This window comes from Camarhynchus parvulus, chromosome 4 (assembly GCF_901933205.1).
Source record: "Camarhynchus parvulus chromosome 4, STF_HiC, whole genome shotgun sequence".
Classification (NCBI taxonomy): domain Eukaryota; kingdom Metazoa; phylum Chordata; class Aves; order Passeriformes; family Thraupidae; genus Camarhynchus; species Camarhynchus parvulus.
In genome coordinates, this window is record NC_044574.1 from 6,314,496 (window position 1) to 6,340,351 (window position 25,856).

Consider the following 25,856-nt stretch of genomic DNA (forward strand, 5'->3'; position numbering starts at 1 on the left):
CTCTCCTTTTTCCTCTTCCCCAGAAGACTCCATTTAGTGAGCCACTACTTAGTATGGATACAGAAAAAATAGACTCTGGGGTTATTTAAACATATTTATTTAAAAAAATAAGATGAAGTTGAATTATTCACTTTTAGTGCTGTTTAGTGTATTCCTTCATGATAGACAATCACAGGAAACCACCAGACATCAGAATGTGTAGGTGACCAGCCTGACCTCTGCTAAATAAAACAAACAGCAGATGAGGGTAAACTCGAGTATTCCTTTATTGTGGGCATTGATTCCCATAACTCTGCTCAGATTTTTATTTTAAAAAGTACAGGCATTAGAGATGTATGCTCCAAAACCCAGACCATGGCACACGACCAGAGATGTGCAAAGCCAAGATTTCTACACACGAAGGTTTGTGCGGTCGTGGTATTTCTGGTAGGGGTCATCAATGTACCAGTTCCTTCTCTTCCAGAAGGAAGTGGTCATTTTATCCAGGAGCTTACACTGTGTCCTGGTGCACAGCACCAACTCCCTCAAACGCTTCTTCCTGGCAGCTGACTTCTTCCACAGCTTCTTCTTATAACCAGACTGTCAGGAGAAAACACACACCAAAAAAACCCCATTTCTTAGTAGGTCACTGTAAATGCACAAACACAGCCACGCTGCTCAGCAGATCTGGATAAATCCCTCACTTTGGGAAAATGGGAGTCTCTCTACAGAGCTTTTTTTAACTTCCACATCAGCCACTGCCCTCCAAGTGAAGGAAAACAATTACACTTTACCCTGACTGTAAAGAACAGGCTCTCATCGCAAAAATCTCACCTTTCTCCTAACCCAGAGGCCGTTGTGCAGCCGGAGGAACCTTTTGACCACAGATTTCACACTTTTCCTCTTTCCTTTCCGTAGGCTGCAGTAGGTGAGGGTCCTCACTGGCTGCTGGAGTAAACTTGGAAGTAGAGGTGTGACACTAAAAAAAACCAAACCAACCCCAAAATGGAGAGGGAAACAGAACAGGAATGAAACACCTTTTTCTAAAAGAAATCACTGCCTTTATCACACATAGATCAGAAGAGCTGTGGCTTGTTTGAAGGGCAACAAGGACTCCTCTAATATTACAGCACAGCACCTAATGGGTGTAGAATACCAACATCAGGGCTGGACTCTTGTCAAAATTCAGCTCAAACTTATTATTCCACACAGAGCACCTTTTTTCATCTACTAAAAGCAGTCAAACACTCAGAAGCCAATATTCAGCTGTTACTTGGATTCAGAAATTACTTTTAAAATATTAGTCACAAAATAGTTTGAATTGGAAGAGACCTCATTAAATCATCTAGTCCAACACTGATTAGCAGCAAGAGAAACAGCAGTGATTACAAGAGTGATTGTAAAATATGGCTGCAAAGAATATCCTAATTTACCTCCTGCTTCAAGCATTAATGGTGACTGAAGTGGGAGGCTTTGGGGCTAACACAGACCTACTGCAGGGTGAAAAGGTGCCCAAGAGTGTCAGAATGAGGTTTATATATTATACATGTGTCTGTCTGCGTCTATTAATCTATCTTTCTTTCTTTCTATCTTTCTTTTTTTTTTTTTCTCTTTTTTTCTTTCTGTCTCTCTTCTTCTTCTCTCTCTCTCTCTTCTCTCTTCTCTCTCTTCTTTTTTCTATCTATCTATCTATCTATCTATCTATCTATCTATCTATCTTATATCTATATGGGGAATGAGGATGGTCTCTTCTCCCAAGAAACAAAAGGACAAAAAGGACAAGAGGAAGTTTTGCCAGGGGAGGTTTAGATTGACTCTAGGGAAAACTTTCTTCACAGAAGGAGTTGTCAAGCACTGGCAGAGGTTGTCCAGGGCAAAGTACAAGTTGTAAAATCTGTGCAGATGTGGCACTTGAGGACATGATTTAGTGCTGGTCTTGGCAGTGCTGGAGTAAGGGTTGGACTTGATGATCTCATGATCTCAGAGGTATTTTCCAGCCTATGATTCTACAATATTCATATATACATATATATATATATAGAGGAATTTCAACATATATACTACACATATTTCATACGTTATATACTACTACATATTATATTATTAAATATAACATAGACTATATTAACAATATAATATTAATACACACGATGATAAATTATATATATTATAGGATACAGAATAAATTCACAGTATATTGCATATTATGTAATGCATATATAGTGGAACAAAATATATATTGCTAAATGTATTTATGTATAAATATATTTTAATATAAAATATAGTTTATATATATATGCATATATATATTTGAAACGTATAGGAATTCAAATTATATATATTTATATGAAACAATGTAGTACATCTAAAGCATGTAAGGTATGCAAATAAAAATATGTATTAGGTACATATATATAAGATATATAGAGAGAAGCTGAAACCCCTCTTAAGGGTTTTTGGCGCGAGGGAGAAGCCGCGCAGCCGCACCTGCTGAGCACCGAGGGGGTCCCTGCCCGGGGCCGGTTCTCGCCGAGCAGCCGCGGGGTCCAGAGCGGGAGCGGGGCCGGGGCCGGTCCGTGCCCGACGCACCGGGCGGAGGGGGCGCTGAGCGGGAGCGCACGGGGGGCCCAGCGCCGCAGGATCCCTGCGGGGACACGGGAGAGCCTCAGCACAAACATCCCCGCCAGACACCCCCAGCCCCGGCCCCGACACCGAAACCGCCCCGGTACCGACCCGCCAGGGCCCCGCGGGCCGCCGCCGCCGCCGCCGCCGCCATGGCCACGCTGCGCCGGGCGGGGCCGCGCCGGGTCCCGCCCACGGGGGCTGCGCCCGCAGCGAAGCCGGGTTCCCGCCCCGAGCCGGGATCTCTCACCGGAGCCGGTGTCCCTCACACACCCAGAGTTCTCGCCCGCCCCGCTCCCGCTCCTTCCCCCCTCACACCGAGCCTCCGCCCCGGGGGCTTTGAAGCCTGTTACTAAAGTCTCCTACAAAACGCACCAGGTGGATTTAACTCGTTGTTTGTGCACATTACTGGTGTATGCTGATTTTTTTTTCTCATCAGAAATCTGGCCGGACTGGTTGAAGGATGAGATAAAAATAACTTCAGAGTGCTCTGAGCGAAAGAAGGGTTATGAGCGAGCTGTGAAAGGTTACAGCTGTAAATTGTTGATAAATGCTATAAAATGTGCTGGGTTGCACTCAGACTGGGGGACTCTAGGAAGGGCTGAGAGAGCTGGGGCTGCTCTTGGGAAGAGACCGAGGGGAGACCTCATCCAGGTCCGTCAGCGTCTGAATTTATTTGTACGCTGTCAGTGCCCGAAGAGTGCCCAGAGCAGGGACAGGCTCTGCTCGGTGGCGCCGGGCAATGGGGTAAGAGGGAAGGGGCAGAAGCTGATGCCCAGGAGCGTCATCTGAACGTGCGGAAGAACTTCCCCACAGCGCAGTGACCGAGCACTGGGGCGCACTGCCCAGAGCGGGTGCGGAGTGTCCCTCACTGGAGACATCCCAGAGCTGTCTGGTTGCAATCCCGTGCCGCGTGCTCTGGGATGGCTCTGCTTAAGCAGGGAGGTTGGATAAGACGACCAACTGTGGTTCCATCCGACCTGACCCATTCTGTGATTTTTATTTTTAGTTTATTTTATTCTGTCCCGCCCACGCCCGGACGGTCCCAGTAGTTCACGGCCCCTGCTCGGCGCACCCGCCCCCGCGCGCGGGCACTACCCCGCCCCGCTGGCGTCGCGCGGCCCGTACCCGCCCTTCCATTGGCCACGCGAGACCCGTCACGCGCGGCCGCCCCCTGGCGGGGCGGGAGCGCCCGCGCAGGCGCAGTGCCCGCTGAAGGGGGGACGGAGGCGGCGCCGGCAGGACCCGCGCAAGGCGCCTTCCCGCGGGCCGCGCCGGCCGCCGCTCCGAGCCATGCTGCGGGCGTGCCGCCGAGCGGGGCTCGCCGCGGCCAAGCAGGTGAGCATTCCCCCGGGAAGTCCCGCAACCCACCCCCGCTGTGACCAGCCCTGCGACCAGTGCGGCCGGGCCAGGCCTGCGGAGAGGGAGGAATCCCTGTGACCGCGGCTCGGCGCGCGCTGAATGACTCCGCACGCGCGGGCTCTGATTGGCTGCGCAGCCTTTGACGGGCGGCCGCGGCCGCCAACGGAGGCGGGGGGCGGGCGCTGGTCTGTGGTGAGTACTACCAGTCCCAGCGTGCACCGCGGCAGCACAGCGCGGGACGGAATGAGGCACCGCCGCAAAGCACACCGGGACTCTTAGTCCTTAATGGGTGGCGAGGTGCCGCGTTGCTTGCTGGGGGCTGCAGTCTCGGCCGCCATGGCCGCCCTAGGCCCGCGGCCCCGCTCCGCCGCTGCCGGCCCCCAGCCCGGGACAGCGTCGGGAGCCGCGGCCGTGGCCCGGGGGCCGGTGGGGTGTCTGTGGGGACGGGCACGGCCCGGCGGCCCCGCGCGGATGGTGCGTGGATGGGCGGCAGGCGCTCTCCCCGGCGGGAAGGACGTGACCTTGCCTTCCCCGGCGCGGCCTCCCTCCCGCGCAGCCCCTCATGGACACGCCGGGTCCGGCTCCCGGAGAGCCGAGAGCGGCCCGCCCCGGTGTGTAGCGTGGGGACACGAGTGATGGCAGCGCTCCTGTGTGAGGGGATCCTCTGTCCGCACAGTGGGACGCAACACGCGGTGCCCAGGGCAGGAGTGCCCGTGGCACTCGTGCTGTGTGTTCTGGACTGGACCTTTGCCTCTCCTTATCAGCGGAGATAAGGATGGTGATGTGTCCTGGAGCCTTTTTAAAGCAGTAGGCTAACTTTAGGAAGCCACGGGGATTTATAGGTGAGGCTGACTCCTTTACCAAGGCCCCAAATTGTATTTCAGCTGCCTGGTAAAAAATAACCCGATTGGGTCACTTTTATATCCTGTTTTCCATCCCAGTGTTCATTACCCTGTGTTCACACGACTTAGCAAAAAGAAGTTGTAGGTTTTACCCTCTAAAGCTCCAGCCTGTCCCACTGCAGCAGCTGCATTTCCTCTGCTGCTCTACAGGCCTGGAGAGTCCTTTGCTCACCTGATGCCCACTGAAAAAGGGCTCTGGGTTTGCCTGGCTGTGGAAAGTTTCATCTGGAAGTTGAGAAGACAGAAACCAGGCTTTGGCAGATATTTATCACTCGAGGCTATTTGCATGTGCTTGGCTTTAACAGAATGTGTCTGGAATGAGTGTACAGCTCCAGAACAGCCAGGGTGGTGCTTTGCAGCTGGAAGTTGGTCATCAGGCTATAAATATTTGGTGAAAGAGTCACAGAGTGGTTTGGAAAGGACCTTAAGACTTTCTCATTCCAAACCCCCTGCCCTGGGCAGGGACACCTTCCACTATCCCCGGTTGCTCCAAGCCCTGTCCAGCCTGGATGTGGACACTTCCAGGGATAGGACATCCACAGTTTCTCTGGGCAAGCACCACACCACCCTCACAGGGCAGAATTTATCCCTATGAACTGTGCAAACACAGAGATGCCACAGCACTCCCTGAAGTTTATCTGTAACAGAGAGTTTGTGGTGGAGACTGGGAAAACTTTATTCATTCTTTCCTTCCCTCTTTGCTGTTACTCATTTTTTCCTACTTTCATTCTTTCTGTGAGCTCTTTATTCATTCTTTCCTACCATGAGCTCTGTGTGTGGAGCATCACTAAACTTGTAACATTTGAAGTGGCTTTGAGAGAAGGGGAGCTTCATCACTTCCAGAAATGTTTTCTGCTACGTGTGCAGTGCTGCAGAGGGACTTTTCTCTTGAAGTATTTTTGAAGTTTTCTGTGAAATGAACAGGGCTTTTTAGTAAAAGTATGTGATATTTGGGAGAAGTCTTGAATGATGGGAAGTCAGAGTTCTGTGGTGAGATGTCCTTGTTGTACCTGATCTCTGTCTTAGTGAAGAAAAACTTCAGAGAAGTTTCTGGTTTGCTCTTTCTGTTGAAGTGCACAAATCCCACGTTACAGAAATTCTGGATCAGGATACTCGAGCCTGGTGCCTAAGAGAGGATGAGCTGGAGCTGAGTGAGCAGAGGATGGTGTGTCCTGGCCATGGTTATTTGAAATTACACATGAAGTATAAACCTGCAAGGCAAATTTAATTTATTTAATGATGTTCTGCCATGCTGTTCTTGCCCTGAGCACTGTGCCAGAGTGAGCTCACTTGGATGTCCTTAAATGTCCTTAAATCACTGGGGCTCATAATATTAACCAGAGTGAAGGTGTGATGTGCCCTGCCAAGTGATTCTTGTGGTGATTAAATAGTAGGTAATGAATGCAAAATAATAAGTATTAAAAAAGTTGAGTGAAATAAATATAATGTAGAACTGCTGGAGGAGGAAGAAGAAATAGAAACAGCTGCCCTGCAGTGCCCTTGCTGTGGGCATCCTTGCTGTGTCCATGCTGCCTCATCCAAAGAATTTTCTGTTTTCTGCAGGACAGAAAGTGGTTTATTTCTGCCTTTTGAAGGGCACAGCAAAGCATGTGTGATGAATTTCTCCAAAATTCTTTGAGGCATTATTACAAATAAATGACAAGGGTCTGAAAATTTACAAAGTCCTGGAAATTTTGCAAAGGGAAGATTAGAAATTACTTGCTAATTTCTGTAATATGGTGATACAGCAAATACAAGCAATATTATTATGGTGGCCAAAAGAGAGCAATACCTATTTAAAAATTGGGTTTTTTTTGAAAAAATCAGTGATTTTTGGAGGTATTAATGTATTTGGATGTGAGGGAGGAAAAATTCGGCTTCTGTTCATAAAACATGGGTTTTACAGATTTTCTTTTGCTGTTCCACTGGCCAGCTGTGGCAATTTGTTGCAGAGACTTGAAAGATGGAGTTGGTGAGGGCTTGTTTTGGGTTTAATTACTGCTCCCATTGCTACATGTGTGAGAGTCCCAGTGCCAGAGATGGAGGGCCTGTGTTTTGGTTCCTCTCATCTGGATGAAAAATAAATAGAAATGAGGATTTGGCTAATTCTAGAACAGTCCAGCTTGGAAGAGATCTCAGAAGATCATCTGGACTAAAATCAATAATCCCTCCGAAAACCCCTCCTGGCGTATAAAATATAAATGCTGAGTTAAGAGAAGCTGGTGTTCTCTGCCTTGGTGGTTCCCTGAGCACAGCCTGATCCTGAGGGCAGGAACTGATGTTTGCTGAAGGTGTGGAGCCAGATGAGTCCAGTGTTTGCCATCACCAGTGCGAGTAGAGGTTTTAGCCAGCAGGGACAGGGCTGAGCTGGCCCAGAGGGCAGGTCCAGCCCAAGCAAGGGTGTGGGAGTGACAGTGGTGCAGGGTGGGATCATCTCCAGAAAGCCTGGCCAGGAGCTCAGGAGTGATGGCTCATTTCCAGGGGAGCAGCAGGCAAAATAGCATAATCCCAAAGTGTTGGAAGGGACTGGAAATTCAGTCTGAATTGATGAATAGAAAATCAGGTTTTTTCCCTTCTTGTTTTATTGGATTGAGCTGTATGCATAATATTGGATTATTTGCTCCTCTTATGCTTCATGGTGTAATAGAGACATGCTGAGAGTCAGGAGCACGTTCAGAAGTTGGTAACCAAATGATCTGTGAGGCTTTTATTATTGAAATTCCCCTTGAATGGAGCAGTGAAGCCTCAGGAAGTGCTCCTGGAGCAGCCAAGTCAGAAAATCAAAAATGTTACAGAATATATTTATTATTTTGTTGCCCTTTCCTTCCATCACAATCCAGAAAACCACCCCCAGTGAGGGCTCCTGGAGGTCTCAGGGGTAAGAGGAGCAGGCTTCCTCTTGCTGTACATGTGCTCCTGCTGCTAATTAAAAATGTTTTGGCTGCCTTTGTGGAAAGAATAAGAATACAGTGTTCCTGCCTTTTCCTGTCTGTCCCTGTTGGACAGGGATAGACCTAAACCACAAGAGTTGTGCATGTTATTGCCATGTGCAAAAGGAAATAGAGAAACTTCTTTTGGGGTTATGTTGTAGTGAAGCATCTCCCAATTTTTTCTTTTTTAAAGAAAAAATTCCCTGTTGATCAAAATACCTCAACTGTGGGAAAAGTTCTTTTTGTGCCTTGTACTTTGATTTCTCATGAGTCTTGTATTTTCCTGTTAGTAATTCCCATGTGGGGAAAAAACCTTTGAGGCCAACAGTGTGTTTTCTTCTGTAGGCTTAGAGTAGCTTAACCAGTCCTTCAGAGAAGATAAAAATCTTGGTAATGTGGATCTTGTTAAGTAGAATATAATAAAATATCACTCTTCATATACTAATTTAATTTATATTATAATCTGATATCTGTCTGGAAAGCGTACATGTTATTAATTCTTTTGAAGAAGTGGTCTTGGTTTGGAAGTTTAAGGAGAATTGCTTGTATATCTTAAGAATTAAAAGTAGTTTTTAAGCATTTAAACAGCTGTTGTGTTCTGCCTCACTCACACTGAGCTATTCTAGTTTGTGAGATTGAAATGCATCTGAAACTAACCCAGTTGTACTGCCCAGCACATAAATCAGCTAAATAAATGCAGAAAGAAGCTGGGGTAAGGATTTATTCCTTCTCATTTTTCAAATTTTCCATTCATTTTTCAAAGAATTTCATGATTTCTTAAAAAGCCCTGAACCTTGAAGCTCTCCATGTGTTCTCAGAAAAGACCCCAGCGTTGTATGCTGGTCACAGCTGTCCTATAGACACACTGAGGCTGTGGCAATGGAGCCAGTGAGCCCAGTGCTGCTGTTAGAGGGAGATGTGTCCCTGCTGACCCTGCCCAGAGCCCAATGCTGCTGTTAGAGGGAGATGTGTCCTTGTGTCCCTGCTGACCCTGTGCCTCCTCCCCACAGAACAGTTGCTGTGTGAGAGCCTCACTCCGTCCATCACGGCCACACCGTGGATATGCCACCCACTCCGGGGACTCTGGGTATGTAACAGGGTCTGGGGGTGGGACTGGTTCTGCATTCACCAACAGGGGGGCTGCTCCTTGGTTTCACAGGAGAGCAGACTCCTGGCAGTGGGATTTCTGTGTGGAGTAAGTCCTGTTCTCATGGGATGTGTTCCTTGTTTGGTTCGGTCAGATTTAGATGAAGAAAAGGAAGATGCTCAGTATGTATCATGGAAGTTGTGGGTTGGCATCTTACCTTTGGGTTAGTCACTCACCAGTGTTGGCTGAAGGTGATTTAAAGCAGGTTCTGGAACAGTGGTGGTCCCCAGCTGTTAGCTGAAGACTCACAAACTGTTTGATGTTTGCCATATAATGTAATTTATTTATTTATGTAATTTACATCCCTTTCACTCTTCTTTCCTCCTCAGCGTTTCCGTGGGCAAAGTCATTGGTGCAGGTCTGCTGTTTGTGGGTGGAGGGATAGGTGGAACTGTCCTGTATGCCAGCTATGACAGACAGTTCCGGGAGAGCGTGGAGAAGACCATTCCCTACTCTGACAAACTCTTCGAGATGGCACTTGGCCCTGCACCTTCCAGCACACCAGTGCCAAAGAAACCAGTAAGTGTCTCCCATTCACCCCCACATGTCCACTTCTCTGGTTTTTAAAGAGACTGTCTGCACTTAGGTTTCAAATTCTGATTAATTTTGCTTTGTGCTAAGAATTAAAAAAGTTTAAAAATTAAGATTCCTTAAATTAAGGTTTAATAATTACAAATTCAGTTCCTACTTGGTGCTGCAAAAGTACATTTCCCATTGCCATCTCATGATTGTGGTGTGTGGGTTGTAAAACTTATTTTTATTTGCAGTAAAATAATCTAGCGGAATCCCACCTGAATAGCTGCTCTGCTTATACTCAGAAATAAAATGGGGAGAGAGAGAGGCAGGTGACAGGCTGGAATTTAACTGCTTTACTGGAGGCTTAGTGTAGTTAGTGGTGTAGCAGAATTACAAAACTTACCCTAAATGAATTTATTTTAAAGAGGACTGAGAACATTCTTGAATAAGTAAAGATTTGAATGGTACAGAGCCAGGCATAAGCATCATACTTTGACATCTTAGTGGCACTACCCTGGAGAAAGGAAAATCTGATACTGCCTTTGGCACAGCTCTGGAAATCGAAACCTGGAAGTTTCTCTGCTCCTCCATGTGAAAGGAAACAGTTCCCAGTAATCAAGAATATTGAAAATCTGCTCTGACCATGGATTTTTTGAGCTTTGAGAAGCCATTTGGCCTTCAGGAAACGCAAAATATTTTTAATTGAATTTTAAGAAAGCTGTTCTTAATGAGTGGGGGAATATTACTCAAGGAAATTTTCTCTCTTCTTGTTTTAGCTACAGTTTGTGTGATCATCCAAGCTCTTGGTGCCTCCCAGGGAATTTTGCAAACCAGATTGATCAGCAGAGTTATCAACTCCCCAGTCATGGCTCTAACTCAGATGGTTTTATTTTTACCTTGTGGCTTTCCACCATGGATATTAATGGATTTATATCATAAAATGTCACAATACTCTGTGTTGAGTGTTTATGTGCCCCAGCCGCCAGCATCTGAAGCCTTTCCAAAGGAAATCAGTGGAGCTTAGGGTTTCTGCATTCAGCACACTCAGAAGTGCTTGGAATATTTAGGGCATGAAACTATTTGTTTTTTATGCATAATTTAATAAATATTTGTTTATAGTGGAAACTGCCACAATTCTACCTGCATTTTTGGAGAGGAGAAAATCATAAAAAATCCTTCTGAATTTAAAATCAAGTCAAGGCATTAGATGGCTGTTTTAAATTGCACTTTGAAGCTCAGATATACGGTACAGAAACCTGGATATAGGAAAGTTCTTTTTCATTATACTGGAATTGGTGAAATCCAAACTGTGTGAAAAACTGATGATATTTCTTATTTCTGACTTTTCAAGATACAACAAGGTCCACTGAAGATCTCATCTGTAGCAGAAGTAATGAAGGAGTCTAAACAGCCTGCTCCCAAATCTCAGCTAAGCAAACCAGAATGTGCTGCTCCTACAGAGGAAAAAGGAGGTAAATTTATAGAATGTCATGTACAAAGGAGCAAATGACCTAATTATCTCCTGTATCATATATGGTAGATTAAAATTGTCCTTTGAATGGTTGAAGGTAAATTCTGTAATTTCTTAGAATTAATGTTTTTTTCTGTCCAAGTCATAGCATTTGCATTAAGTGGCTTTAGCTTTTTTCCCCCTATTTTTTTTAAGAAATGTATTTAATTTAGAGCATATTTGGAATCTGAGATAAATAATTAGTAACCTTCATAGTTTAGATGTAAGACTCGGCAGGAAGAGAGCTTCAGGTGTTCTTGAAAGCACAAGATACTTAATTGTGGATAATTACTGGGCTATTGTAAAGCCAGATCAAATGGAGCTTGTTTAGAGAGGAGCACTTGTGATGTCTTTTTATGTTTATCTAATGGCTCTGTGTATGTGTAACTAATATCTTGTTGCTGTTTATCCAGGAAATCATCTTCTTCTGGAAATAATAACATCCATAACCAATTAATATTTTTCTACAGAGGAAAAAATTAAGTCTCATAGCCCTGTTATTATATTATAGCACTTAGCATGGAATGGTTTGGAAGAGAGCTGAAAAATCATCTAATCACCCTGCCAAGGGCAAGCACACTTTCCACTAGACCCAAAAGTCCATCCAACCTGGCCATGAGCACTTCCAGGGATGGGGCAGCCACAGCTTCTCGGGCAGCCTGGTCCAGTGCCTCACCACCCTCACAATAAAGAATTTCTTTCTAATATTTAACCTAACCCTGCCCTCTGTCAGTGTGAAGCCCTTCCCCCTTGTCCTGTCACTCCATGCCCTTGTAGAAGACCATCTCCAGCTCTCATGTAGGAACTGGAAGGTAATTGAGGTGTCCCTGGAGTCTTCTCCATGCTGAACACCCCCAGCTCTCCCAGCCTGTCTCCATAGCAGAGGAGCTCCAGCCCTCTGAGCATCTTTGTGGCTCCCTCTGGACTTGCTCCATCAGCTCCATGTCTTCCTTGAGTGGGGGGCCCAGAGGTGAATGCAGCTCTGCAGGTGGGGCCTCAGCAGAGCAGAGGGGCAGAATCTCCTCCCTTGACCTGCTGCCTGCACTGCTGGGGATCCAGCCAGGACAAAGGTGGTTTCTGGACTGCCTGTGCACATGACAAGGTCATGTTGAGCCCCTCATCCACCAGCACCCCAAATACTTCTCCTGGGGCTGTTCTTGATGCATTCTCCCCCCAGCCCAGTGTTTGTGCTTGGACTTGCCCCGACCCAAGTGCAGGATGTTGCACTTGGTCTTGTTGAGCTTCATGAGGCTCACACAGTCCCACCTCTGGAGCCTGTCCAGGTCCCTGTGGATGAACATCCCTTCCCTCCAGAATGTGACTGCACAGCTCAGCTGGATGTCATCAGCAAACCTGGCAGAGGATGCATCAGTCCCACTGCCCAGGTCACTAACAAAGATGTTTAACAGTCCTGGTCCCAGCAGTGACCTTGAGGAACACACTTCACTGGTGTCCACTGGACATTGAGCCGTTGACCACAGCTCCTTGAGTACAGCCATCCAGTCAGTGCCTTATCTACAGAGTTGGTTCATCCATCAGACCCATGTCTCTCCAGTTAGAGATAAGGATGTCATGCAAGACAGTGGCAAATGCTTTCTGAAATCCAGGGAGATGATGTCACTTGCTCTTCCCTCACTGGAGGGTCTTGTCTACTCTGTCATCCTGCTCAGGCAGCCTGCAGCAGACCTCCAATGTAATGTCACCTATCCCCGCCCTCCCTTTAATCCTCACCCCTAAAATACTGGTTGGATACTCATCCATTCCCAGGCAGAGCTCCATGCACTCCAGTTGGTCATTGACAAAGAGGATGGTTGCACTCCTTGTCTCCCCTTTCAGGCCTTCCTAAAGAGCCTTCATCCTTCCATTCTAGCCCTCCAGTCACAGTTGCCATCCCACCATGTCTCATGAAGTGAGGTTCCCTTTTCCTGGGCCCCCTCTCCCAGCAGCTTTGGTTTAACCCCTCCTCACCAGCTCAGGAGGCCCTGGCTGAAGATGCTCTGACCATGGTTCTCTGGCAGATGGAGCCCATCTCCCCAGCTGTACTAACTGGTGTGTTCTGCAACTGTGTTTAACAGCAGGCAAGGCTGCAGCACAGATCATCTCTGCAACAGGGGTAGCCGTGTCGGTGCCAGCTCCGGAGATACAGACTGAAGAAGGTGAAAAAGCCATGTGAATACAATGAAGAAAACCCAAATCCTCTAGCTTCATGTGCATGCATTTTGCTTCTGTGTTGGTTTTTGTCATTGTTGAAAGGTGTGAGTTTCTGTGCCTTGTGTAGAAAACTTCCATCATCTGTTAAGAGATTTTGGACACAGTGAGAGCTGCAGATGACTGGGACAGGTGTAGGTGTGAGCACAAGAGCAGAGCCTGCCTTTGTGCAGAACTGAACTTGCACATTCCAGTTTGCCTCTGCTCTTGGTGGCTTTGTGATTGCTTTTCAGTAGGGCATCTCTGCCCAGGGACAAGTGAGGGAACTGTGTTTATTGTTAAACTCCACAAGAGACATCAGCCTAGAGATGATGGTCTCTTCCAGATGTGATTAGATTTTATTAGTTCTTTTAGTTATGAACATTTCATAGAAAGCATGCCAGGATTAAGTACCTGCTGCAGAGTAGCATCAGCATTATTCAGAGGTGACCTGATGGGTTTTGTTGCAGCTTGAGGCTGAGAGCTCTGGGCTTTCTCCTCAGTTCAGATGCAACTTGCTGTTGATCTCAAGAGCGGTAATTAGGTCAATTCTCACTCTTAAAGGCATTTTAAATGCTTGTAGGCAAGGGAATGGAGTATAATTGTGATCCACCATAGCCTTCTCACTCATCCTTCATTGCTTTGGTTGGGCTCTGTAAGCGTGCCAGAGGAGAACTGAGAAAAAGGAAGAAGGAAGATTCACTTGAAATTTAACCCTGGCTCTGTAGGTGTTTCTCACTTCTTGCTTTGCCTTTGACTTCTGAGTCTTGTGTAATTTTGTAACTAGACAGTGGAAAATCTCCAAATGCATGTGAGGTGTCCATGCCCTTGACTTTAAGTTGTGAGACTGGCCTTTGTAGTTATGGATATAAAGATTCTTGAGGTAGTTCCAGCATAGTTTTGAGCAGAAGTGAGATCTACAAAGTGATACCAACTACAAAAATCAGTTTTGATAGAGTTAATTTCCTACAAGTAACCTCTGTACACTAATTTGGACTCTCCACTTAAGCAGTTTGACTCTTTTTTTACTTCTGAATAGGAAAACAACACGAAGGTTCCCATGCTGTAAAAGAACGGCCACCAGAAGAAGTCGCAGCCCGGCTTGCCCAGCAAGACAAAGAGGAGCAAGAGAAGGTATCAGGTGAGTCCACACTGTCACTGTCCCTGTGTGTGTTACATGGGACAGAACTGTGGAATTGCCCTGGCTTTATAGTCCTAAGCTCCTTACACACCTCTTGGATGTGGGAGTGGTGGTGAAGCTTCTTCCACCCACTCATAAATAACTGAGAATTGAAGAATTGTGGAAAAACTGAGGTTGGAATAGACTTCAAGGTTCAAGGAAGATATGAAAATTTGTTTCCAGAACCATTAGAACAAGTGAACATGGGATATACCTGCACCCCCCTGCAGTCCCATGGGAGAGGTTTCCACTGGGTGGTGTTCTGCTCTCCTCAGTACCTCTGCTCTAAATGAGGAGAGCATTTTGGTGATCTTCTTCTGTTGGCTGCTGTTTAATTCCCAAACTGAGCCCTTCTAGATCATAGAAAATAATTTAAGAGACTTAGAGGTTGTAACATGTTATTTTACTAATTATAACTTTCTTTTCTTTATTGTTTAATTGACTTAAGTTTTTTTCCAGCCCTTGCAGCAACTCTAGAAGGAGCCCTAAACACAACTGCCCGTGTAACCCTTCAGGCTATCACTGCTCAGGAGTCAGCTGTGCAAGCAGTGAATGCCCATTCCCAAATACTGAAGGATGCCATGGATGATTCTGCGGTAAATTGGACAAGTGGAGACTTTTTTTTCCCATTGTATTCAGAAAAACTTCAATCTGAATTAAAAATAAACTTAGAATCTCTTCTTGCAATGCCTTTATCACAGTTTTAACTCACCTTTCCACTTGTGAAAGGTGGTATAGTCAAGTAATACAGTGATTTTGATTTTGAATTTAGTTGTTTGGGTTTTTTTTCCAGGTCCTCTATTTTCTTTTTGCAAGAAGAAAATTCAAGTTAAGACATTAATAGTTTTCACACTGTATTTTAATTAATTTTATTTTAATTCCCAAGACTCTTTACCTCGTTAAGATCATGCTGTCCACCCCAATAATTCCATTGAACTTTTTCCCTTTGCCAACATCTGCTTGCTGGATTGTTTGTTTCTTGTCAGGAAATAGGAAGGGGATGTACAAGTGATAACACTTGTGGTGTGCTCATGCCAGAGTTTGTGTGGGTCTGCCACTGCCCATTCAGTTCTGGAGCAGAGATAGAATTCAGTTGTTAATCATTTAGCAGGGACATGTGCAACCAACCAAGCACTCAAGACTTAAACTGGCAGTTAGTAAAATAACTGCCTTAAGAGATTGCTTTTAAGCTTAATTACTCAACTTGATCTAAAATAAACTTTTAAGTATTATGGTACTTTAAGTATTAAGCTTAAAAGCAATTTTAAAGTATTACAGTACTGTAATGCATGTGGAGTTTTCCCCACTATAGGTTGTGCACCATACAGTGATTCTCATGTAAGCTCTTCAGGGTGAATAAAGCTCTGTGTCTTAGGAAGAAAAACCATTAAGAATCAAACACAACCAAAACAAAATGTTGGAAGAGAAACATCACTTGTAAAGCTTCCAGCTGTGCTGTTCAAAACCACAAGAATGGTGCTCAGTTTGAGGGAAATGTTCAGTGACCAGGCTTCCAGTGTGTGTAACCCTTGTTCAGTGATTGCAGTGACCCTAATGAGGAGTCTGTGCTTCCCAGGATGCTGGGGGGAAGGCTCCCACTGTGGGTAACCCTTGTTCAGTGATTGCAGTGACCCTAATGAGGAGTCTGTGCTTCCCAGGATGCCGGGGAGAAGAAATCCTCGCAGTGGCGCACGCTGGAGGAGGCGCTCAAGGACCGCAGGAGAGCCGTGGATGAAGCTGCTGATGCCCTCCTGAAAGCCAAGTGAGTTGCTGGATTTAAGTCTTGGAATAAAAAGTTACATTGCTCATGTGAGGGCTGAGTTTCTAGAAAGTATGGGGTCACCTGTGTTCATATTGAATGATCTGTTTGTGCCACATCAAAAGATGGTTTAATACTCGTTAGCCATGAGCATTTTTATTTGACATGTGCAAACCTTGGGTGCACAAAGTCCTCCCTGATGCAGAGAGTCTGAAACAGTCCTGTTCTTTTTAAGAACTTACTTATCTCCTTAGTACCAACATAGAGTGCTGGTAAGGTCAAGTAATATGAAAAAAAAATCCACAGTCCTTTTAGTATTATTGTTGAATAATTTTGTTAATAATAAACCTATTGTAAGGACTTCAGCCTGGAGAAGAGAAAGCTCTGGGGAGACTTTCAAGCACCCCAGCACCTAAAGGGGATACAAGAGAGCTGGGGAGGGACTTTTTACAAAGGCAGAACAAGGGCGAATGAGTTCAACTGACAGAAGGCAGATTTAGATTGGGTATTAGGAAGAAATTCTTCCCTGTGAGAGTGGTGAGGCCCTGGCACAGTTTGCTCAGAGAAGCTGTGGCTGCCCCATCCCTGGAGGTGTTCCAGGCCAGGTTGGATGGGGCTCTGAGTGACCTGTTCCAGTGGAAAGTGTCCCTGTCCATGGCAGGGGGTGGAATGAGATGATCTCTGAAGTCCCCTCCAACCCAAACTGTTTGAGGATGACTCCATGACTGCCCTCTGTGTATTGAGTCAGCAACACCACCAGCTTCTTTTAGTTGTAATGAAAAAATTAAACCTTGCAGCATCCTTTGGCAGTTTCCCTATGTCCACAGAATTGCTTTTAAGCAATTTGATTTTTACTGAGCACATGCCTAAGAAAAGCTTGAATTCTGAATGGCAGCACTGCTCATACCCTGGGGTCTGTATGACCTGTGTTGATGTGCCCTGAGTGTGGTCTGTGGGCACTGAAGGAGCAGAAATAAAATGACAAACAGTATCTCCAGGATGCCCTTGTAGTGAGATTAGAAATAAATTTGGAAACCCTTTGATGCTTCTAAGGCTGAGAGGGCAACATCACCCTTGAAGCTGCATGGCTGCTATCACATAAACTTCCCTTATCTTTGATGTTGCTGGGCTGTCTGAAATTAGTGGGAGGTGTAATTGAGGTTTCATTGTTAAAACAAAGCTAATGCAAACCCCATATGCAGCAGCTTTCATTCTCTATTGCTCTACTGGATATCTTTGCTTTTATTTATTTTCTTAATTTACTTATTTTAAAGCTTGTTCCTTATTCTAATGAGGTCATTGGAAACCTCCATTGGTTTGAATGGATTTGGAAAAGGAACATTTTTCACTTTTTCCTTGATTTCCAATTGTGCTAGAGGAAAGCATTTCTTTCCTAATTACAAAAAACCATAATTGTCTTTGCAGAGCCCTATAAATTCTCTCCCATCCTCATTAATCTCCACCAGTCACCATGTCCAAAACACTTCTGCAAGCGTAAGCCATCTATATTAAAAATGTTTCCTTGCTGCTGTTACGTGCTGGAAATGTCTCTTGTATAATTCTAACCTAATTTTAATATCTAATTCTAGTTTTACTAATACTAACTCCTTCCAGTGAACTTCCATCTTCCCTCCAGCTAAATCCTGAATACTAATTGCAGTATAAATAATTCTCATTTTACATGGAATAGCCACACTGACATCTTTAGGTTTCAGGCTGTGGGAAAAAAGTAATCCTTAGTCAAAGCATCTTAGAGTTGGTAGATAGGAAGCACCAGTAGAGTTACCCAGTAGTTGTTCCTGTGAATACCAACAGCATAAAGTAAATTTTCTTTGGGTGATAAGCCCTGTCTGTGTTACACTCAGCAGCTGTTTCTCTTTTCAGAGAGGAATTAGAGAAGACAAAGTGTGTCATCGAGAAGGCCAAGAAGTCTCAGCTGGCAGGAGCCAAACCTCACATTGTTGCTGCAGAAGAAAATCTCCATCATATGATTGTGGACTTGGACAATGTGGTGAAAAAGGTAAAGCTTCCTCAGACTGTTTATAATTGTTTCTAGAGTGGGGATTCCTTGGCAGCTTGTGCAGACCATCCATTCCCAAATCCTCTGCAGAGGGTGAGATACTTCATAGAATCACAGAATGTGCTGAGTTGGAAGGGACACATCAGGATCATCGAGTCCAACTCCTGGTGCTGCACAGGACCCCCCAAGAATGCCACCCTGTGCCTGAGAGTGTTGTCCAAACACTTCTTGAACTCAGACAGGCTCAGTGCTGTGACCACTTCCAGTGCATTGTGAATTGTAAATCCATCCTCTTGTAGCTGTACTCAGCCTTTGAGCTGGTTATACTGCCAGTGATCAGACATGGCAAGATCTTCATGAGAACCTGAAGGAGCCTCCAGGTGGCTTGATGGGTCCCAGTCCTTTCTGTTGGCAACTTGTAATTCTTCCCACTTGATTCCAAGGGAATTTACCACAAGGTTAGGGAGGAGTTCAGCATGTGCTAATGACTTGGTTGGTAAATCACTTTGCACAGAAGACTGGGAAAGAAATGTAAAGGTGAAGTTTACCTCCCTTTGCAGGACAGCTGGTAATTCATCAGGTGTGTTTGGAGTGAATATAGCCTGATAGTGGGAACATCAGAACTCACTGAGGATGGCAGCAATCACAGGCATGGCTTACTAGGCCTGTATGATGGCTGTGAGCAGAGAGGAGCTGGAGATGTTTAAGATATAAACTGAATTCAAGGTACTCTTGGTCCTGTCCAGACTACAGACTGGCTGTGTAGTTACAGTGGGCATGTGAGGCAGTGGATTGGTTATAGTTCCAGTAAATAATTACTGTGTAAGAGAGGTTTACTATCACAGGGTAGGGTTTTGTGCTCTCCCAAGTGAGTTTGCCTTGTTGGGGCTGGGAGTTGATAAGTGCCACTATCCCAGGGCTTGGCTTTAAATGATATGTGCCTTCAATTTCAGTTCTTGCCTTGAAAAACAAATGAGTCTCACCCTTGTTTGTTCCAGGTTCAGGCAGCACAGTCTGAAGCCAAGATTGTGGCTCAGTACCATGAGCTGGTGGTCAAAGCCAGAGAGGAGTTCCAGAAGGAGCTGGACAGCATCACCCCTGACGTGAAGCCTGGCTGGAAGGGGATGAGTAAGTCTGCCATTGGAGAGGGGTCACCTTGTGCTTGCTGCACTGTGGTTTGTAGTGCATGGCCTCTCAATGTCCACCATCCCAGTTTTCAAATTTTCACAGTATTTGGTTGGTCTGAAGTGAAAATGATTTCACAACTAAATTAAATAATGTAAAGCAGGTGTTGTGAAGAGAATCAGTTCTGTCTGTGCTGTATGGGAAGTATCACAAAACGTAGCTCTTGTGTGATAAATATCATATTGGTTGTGTGAGCATCTTTCCCCTCCTTGGTATTTCAGGAAGGGAGTCAAATCATTTGAGATTTCAATCAAATCTGATGTTATTCAGTAATCAAATACTTGGTTAACTCTGTGATTAGAGGTATTATAAAACAGGGTTGTTGTTACAGGGTGATAAAGAATTTCCTGAATTTTTCTACATCATCACTGAAAGGGAGAGGTTTCATTGTTTATACCCTGCCTGCCCCAGTACATTTTATTTCTGAACTGAACTGACACAGTAACACACCTGTAGCAACAGCCAATGCTGCACAAAAGCAGTGAACAGTCAGCTCACCCCCAGTAGTGCTCCCTACACACTCCTTGCCACAGGTGCTCCTGCTCACCTTAGCTGCTTTCCTTTTAAACACAAGCAGAGTTGCAGGAGGTGGATTGTGTGTGTTCACCATTGCTGTGGGTGAGCTCCTGCAAGAACCCTCATGTGGTATGTCCATGGAACAATTACTGTCTGAGGTAGTTAAAAAAATTCATTCCCTAAAAACCCCAGATTTCCAGATATTTCCAGTCAGGGTTTAACATAAATGTGCTAAGTGATCTCAGACTTTTCTAGCTGATGTGTTTAGAGGCAGCTGTTAAGGCTTTATTTCCAAGTTACAGATTTTTTAATAGAAGTAATAACTGTAATTTGAAAAAATGGTGTCAGTATTGCCTTAATATTTTTCTTGAAGTATGCAATGCAGAATTAGAACAGATTTTCTTAATGCTACTTTATGCTTTAAGAATGTGGACCTTAGTCCACGAAATAATTCTCCTGGCTAAATGAATACACCAGATCTTTGGAATGGTCAGTTTTCATTTAAAAAACAGCCAACCTCACACTCAGTATGTATGGGGAAAAATATTTGAAATTAACAAATTGTTTGTGGAGTTTGCTTTTGGGGTGTTATTAGTTCTGAAGAAAAAACCCAACTTATTTAGGCTCCCTGGGGATGGAGCTGCCTTTCCTTGCACAGGACAAATCTTGGGTTTTGTGATCACTGTCCTTCTGTGGGAGGAAAGGGAAGCTCCTGGTGGCTTCCATGTGCCCCATTTCTTACTGGTGTGACCTGCTGAGTGGGACAGACTTTTTGGTGTCCTTGACTCTCACTGCTACTGGGGATTTTGTTTCTTGACCAACTGCTTTTGTTTGTAAGACCTTAGAAATGTTAGACTAAAATTTCCAGTGTCCTGTTGCACTTTCCTACTTCAAACTTCTGTTCCTTGCTTTGGCTGAATTCAGGTGTCCATCTGTGGGTTTCCAAGGGTGGTTTTAGTGGTTAGGGTGTCTTGGGCTACGTCTTGCCTGTAACACAGAGACTTTTATACTCCACATGCTGTTCTTCCTGAATTCCTAAGGACTTGGTCTCATGTTTAAGGCACTGTAGATAAGCTCTTAGTTTTCTATTTTACTTTTGCATGACTGCCTTGCTGTAGTGAATGTGCACTAACTTTTCCAACTTCTTTCTGTTGCAGAGATAACTGACTTAGGTGAGTTACTGTCACTTTTTCTTGTCCCTTGAAAGTTCTCTTTGTCTTTTTTATGTTTATGTGGGGCATGGCTTTAAGTTACAGGCAGTTATCAACAAAGGGTGAAATGTGGCATTCCTAGAACATTTCAGGCTGTGGTATGCCTTGGGACCCTTTCCAGTCATGTTGCACACTTGGCTTAAACCACAAAGGGATCTTTTTGTAACACTCTTAGATCCAGCAGCTGAGCTTGGTGCTGCTGGTCAGCTTTCCTGCTGGACAGTGAGCACCACTGCTCCAAGGCCTCCTGTGCCAGTCTTTTGTCCAGCACTCAACAGCAGGGTGACTGAAGGACTATGCAATCTTGCTTGCTTTAGACCCTGCAGGAATGCTTTCCCAAGTAGTCACAGCTTTCCATACAGATGATTTAGCTGGCAGCTAGTGGAAAATGAGCTGCAGCATTTTATAAAGCCTTTCTCACATCACCAAATGCTGCAGGGTTAGCTTGGGTCCTCCTGTCCCAGGTACAATGTGGTTGTGAATGGTGCTGCCCTCTGAGTAGCCAAACCTGAAAGGTACAATCTGGGGTAAGGAATCTGATTAGGAGCAGTTCATCTGGAGGACTGTTGAAGAGAAACTGTAATTCTGTCTGTCCCTCACAGTGACATTCCCTGCTGCTCTGTGTGCTGGCAGAGGGGAAAATATGTGGTGGTGTAAAAACCAAGAAATGACAGAGCTGTTGAGAGTCTCTGAGTGCAACATGGATATGGAAGTGTAAATTACAGCTGGGAATAATTTGGAAGAAACCAAGATAATTTCTCCCCTGGAATGAAAATACAGTTCAGAAAGTGGTCTCAGGTGGGCATTAGCACAGGTCAAGGGCTTGAAGTGCTCAGAGCCCTTCCCTAGAACAAGCTCACACTGGTCAATAACCCTTTGGAGCTGCAGAGCACTCGAGTGGGAGGCGGGGGGGCCCTGCAGCAGTTTCCCTGTGGTTCCCTTCCCCTCCCTCATGGCCTGTGTTCCCTTCAGCTGGGCAGCTGTCCACAGATGACCTGAACTCACTGATCGCGCACGCCCACCGGCGCATCGACCAGCTGAACCGCCAGCTGGCCGAGCAGCGCGTGCGCGAGCGGCAGCACATCGAGGCCGCCCTGGAGAAACAGAAACTTGAAGATAAAAAAGCATTTGAGGCAGCCGTGGCCAAAGCGCTGGAGCGTCACAAAAATGAGATTGAATTAGAACAGGAGAGGAAGGTAAAGTGGCTAAAGCACCTGGTTAAATCTGTGGGTCAAAAGGAAGGTAGAGGAGTTAATGGAAAAGGCCAGAGGGACAACTGGGATGTTCTGGGTAGTGGGAGACTTCACATGGGTGACTCCCAGGCTAAACGTGAAAAGGAATCACAGAATCACAGAATAATGAGGTTGGAAGAGACCTCTAAGATCATCGAGTCCAACCTATGCCCTCACACCTCAACTAGACTATAGCACCAAGTGCCATGTCCAGTCTTTTTTTAAACACATCTAGAGATGGTGATTCTACCACCTCCCTGGGAAGAGAATTCCAGTACTTTATTATTCTTTCAGTGAGAAATTTCTTCCTAATATCCAACCTCTATGTTCCCTGACGTAGCTTGAGACTGTGTTCCTCTGGTTCTGTCAGGAAATGTTGAGCAAGGAAAATGCTGCAAAGTTAGAATGGTGAAATCATACAAGGGATGACTTTGTGAAGTTACTTGGCTCCTGTTGGAGATATGATTACTGGGTCAAAAGAAATCCTAGAATGATTTGGGTTAGAAGGGATCTTCAAGATCACCTTGTTCCAACCTCCTGCCATGGGCAGGGACAGCTTCCACTAGACCAGGTTGCTCCAAGCCCCATTGAACGTGATCTTGGGAAGGGGTTGGGACAGTCACAGCTTCTCTGGGCCGTCTGTGCCAGTGCATCACCACCCTCACTGAGAATTTCAGTGTTTGATCTGACCTTGTGTGGCCATTATAGGGCTACATAGGGAAAAGGTAAAGTCTCTTGGGTTTGGAAGCTTGTTTATAAACCAGCTTCCAAAAGTGTTTGATTTGACATGTTACTGTATTTTTTATATACTACTTTGGTAGCTGCACTAAGTGCCTACTGAGTAACCAGCAGTTACTGACATGGTGAACCACAAATCTATTCCTTAACATCCCTAGGAAAAGACTCAGCTGTAAAACTGGACCTCAGCAGGTCTTCAAGCTGAAAGAGAGGCTCTGTCAGTGCCACTGCTCTGACATGTACCCTCAGTAGTCACTGCTGTGATCCTGTGCAGTGTGTGACAAGCAGCTGAGCACTGGTGGTGCATTACACCCCTCGTGTGTGTGCAGGTGGAGGAGGTGCGGGAGGTGATGGAGAACGAAATGCGGACCCAGCTCCGGCGCCAGGCTGCTGCCCACACCGACCACCTCAGAGACGTCCTGAAGATCCAGGAGCAGGATCTAAAAGTGGAATTTGAGCAGGTAAGGGAGAGGAGTCCCCAGGGGAATTAAAGAGATATTTAAACCCTTGCAAAGCACACGTTTCGTATGACAAGAGTCCTGAAACATGTCCCAGGGGACTGAGGAGGGAAGCAAGCTTACTTTGAGGTGATAGAGAGTGACTCAGTGTGTAGGTTTTATTCAGACTTGTCTGAAAAGCTTTTGCTATAGGTGATAAATTTTTGACACAAGTGCAGTAACTGTTAAATTCTTCCCAATAAGGTTTCTTACTGGTATATTGTATTTACTGTATGCATTGGCCCTAACAAGGACAATACGATATAGAAATGTCTTTAAAATAAGGTAAATATTATTAATCAGCTGTTTCTGTTACTTGTATTGCGCTGTTTCAGAACCTGTCGGAGAAGCTCAGCGAACAGGAGATGCAGTTCAGACGCCTTACTCAGGAACAGCTTGACAACTTCACCTTGGATATAAACACTGCCTATGCCAGGCTGAAGGGAATTGAGCAAGCAGTTGAGAGTGAGCACTGAATTTCTCTTTCTTTAAGGACTGTGTTCCCCAATGGTCCCTTGCCCAAACTTGGGCATCTAAACCCAGGCTTAGACACGTAGCTCACACTGCTGAGCACCCAGCAAATCCTAGATGAGTAAAGTCCGAGGTGGTTCTTCCAAAAGTTGTCTTGTTCTGGCTCTAAGTTGTGGGACAGTGTCACAGACATATTTTATGAAAAATCCTTTCCTTAGGATTTTTTCTCCTGAGAAGCTGAGAGGCCTCAGGAGCAAAATGTAAACAATGATTTTCTGCTGCTATAGAATGCAACAGGTAGATCTGTGATTGGTCTCATGTGGTTGTTTTTAATTAATGGGCAATCACAGTCCAGCTGTCCGGACTGTCTCGGTCAGTCACAAGACTTTGTTATCATTTCTTTTCTATTCTTACCTAGGCTTCTGATGAAATCCTTTCTTCTATTCTTTTAGTAATTTTAATATAATATATAACATATAATAAATCAAGCCTTCTGAAACATGGAGTCAGATCCTCATCTCTTCCCTTATCCTAAGACCCCTGCAAACACCATCACAGGACAGACTTGCTTTAGAGCATGTGCTGAGGGGGTGGCTGCTTTGGAAAGCAGAGGGTGGAGAGGGATGGCTCTTGCTGCTTGTTCTAAAAGCCACATGTGCCCAACTCAGAGCCCCTTCTTGGCTTCCCTTGCAGGTCACGCAGTAGCAGAGGAGGAGGCCAGGAAGGCCCATCAGCTGTGGCTCTCTGTGGAAGCGCTCAAATACTGCATGAGGTCAGGCACGGGGGACAGTCCCACAGAGCCCCTGGGCAGCGCGGTGAAGGCCATCAAGGCCAGCTGTGCCGACAACGCCTTCACGGAAGCCTTAACAGCAGCTCTGCCGCAGGAGTCCCTGACGCGGGGCGTGTACAGCGAGGAGGCCCTCAGAGCGCGCTTCCACACTGTCCAAAAACTGGCAAAGCGAGTGGCCATGATCGACGAGACCAGGAACAGCCTGTACCAATACTTCCTGTCCTACCTGCAGTCGCTGCTGGTGTTCCACCCTCAGCAGCTGAAGCCACCGGCCGAGCTCAGCCCTGACGACCTCGACACGTTTAAGTTACTGTCTTACGCCTCCTACTGCATCGAGCACGGAGATCTGGAGCTGGCGGCCAAATTTGTCAACCAGTTACGAGGGGAGTCCAGGAGGGTGGCACACGACTGGCTCACGGAAGCGCGGATGACCCTGGAAACCAAACAGATCGTGGATATCTTGACAGCGTATGCCAGTGCTGTGGGGTTGGGAACAACTCAAGTGCAGTGAGCTAGGAGTGGAGCTTTGGAGGCAGTTCAGCTGTTCTGGGCCGGAGAGAAATCCCATGATCTCCTGAGGGTTCAAACAGAGCTGTTGGCAGGGGCTGGAAGCCGTAAATCAAAGCACGGGTACAGTCTTGTTTCCTTGCACTGTATTTAATTTCACCATCTGTTGTATTTTTGTTGGTTTTGAGTTGTCATGACAACCAACTTCAGGAAGCTTCCCTACAATTTGTGTAAGAATTAATGTTTCCCCATCTTACCAAGTGGGCTTGTGATCGAACCAAAATAATGTTTGTAACCTGCCATTAATCATTTGCCACTTTGTCAGCTGAATAAAACAAGACTTCAACCACTTGCTCCTGCTGTTTAAGTCTCCTGTTTAAACATCAACTACAGCTGGGCAGTACAAAGCTCAGTCTTTCTCCATGACCTAAAGAGTTAAAACTCTACTTTACTTCTTTCAAGGAGCAAGAAAGCAAGAATTCACCGATTTATTAATTTGTACAGCATTTTAAAAAAAAACCCGTGTTTGTGTACAGGATATGTACAAAACTGGTGTAAGAGCAGATCCTGTCCTGGATTTCTGCTCGGGCAGGTT

At 45.6% G+C, this 25,856-nt stretch overlaps 2 protein-coding genes across 3 annotated transcripts; one reads left to right on the plus strand and one right to left on the minus strand.

The window, feature by feature from the left end:
* Positions 1-242: 242 nt before the first annotated feature.
* MRPL35 (mitochondrial ribosomal protein L35) lies at positions 243-2,755 on the minus strand. Its single transcript, XM_030947408.1, has 4 exons — positions 2,713-2,755; positions 2,467-2,623; positions 814-958; positions 243-579 (listed from the first exon to the last, which is right to left on the minus strand). Exons 1-4 carry the CDS (start codon positions 2,753-2,755, stop codon positions 391-393), a joined length of 534 nt encoding a protein of 177 aa, XP_030803268.1. The 3' UTR covers positions 243-390.
* Positions 2,756-3,796: 1,041 nt separating this feature from the next.
* IMMT (inner membrane mitochondrial protein) lies at positions 3,797-25,615 on the plus strand. Of its 2 annotated transcripts, XM_030947183.1 has the most exons (15): positions 3,895-3,939; positions 8,806-8,882; positions 9,272-9,461; positions 10,810-10,930; positions 13,044-13,124; positions 14,195-14,296; positions 14,795-14,931; positions 15,994-16,097; positions 17,979-18,114; positions 19,113-19,242; positions 20,973-20,987; positions 21,999-22,222; positions 23,326-23,457; positions 23,829-23,958; positions 24,658-25,615. In XM_030947183.1, exons 1-15 carry the CDS (start codon positions 3,895-3,897, stop codon positions 25,263-25,265), a joined length of 2,232 nt encoding a protein of 743 aa, XP_030803043.1. In that variant the 3' UTR covers positions 25,266-25,615. The 2 variants fall into 2 exon arrangements, with proteins under 2 accessions (XP_030803044.1, XP_030803043.1); XM_030947184.1 differs by lacking the exon at positions 20,973-20,987 and having other exon boundaries at positions 3,797-3,939; positions 24,658-25,265.
* The last annotated feature ends 241 nt before the right edge of the window (positions 25,616-25,856 follow it).

Bases quoted from the DNA above. Each gene is read 5' to 3' on its own strand.
- MRPL35 (XM_030947408.1), bottom strand. From the start codon at position 2,755: ATGGCGGCGGCGGCGGCGGCGGCGGCCCGCGGGGCCCTGGCGG. The intron at 2,624-2,712 runs GTCGGTACCGGG...GTGTCCCCGCAG, and splicing joins GGCCCGCGGGGCCCTGGCGG to GGATCCTGCGGCGCTGGGCC. The intron at 959-2,466 runs GTGCGGCTGCGC...GGTTTTTTTTAG, and splicing joins ACCCCCTCGGTGCTCAGCAG to TGTCACACCTCTACTTCCAA.
- IMMT (XM_030947183.1), top strand. From the start codon at position 3,895: ATGCTGCGGGCGTGCCGCCGAGCGGGGCTCGCCGCGGCCAAGCAG. The intron at 9,462-10,809 runs GTAAGTGTCTCC...TGACTTTTCAAG, and splicing joins CACCAGTGCCAAAGAAACCA to ATACAACAAGGTCCACTGAA. The intron at 16,098-17,978 runs GTGAGTTGCTGG...TTCTCTTTTCAG, and splicing joins GATGCCCTCCTGAAAGCCAA to AGAGGAATTAGAGAAGACAA.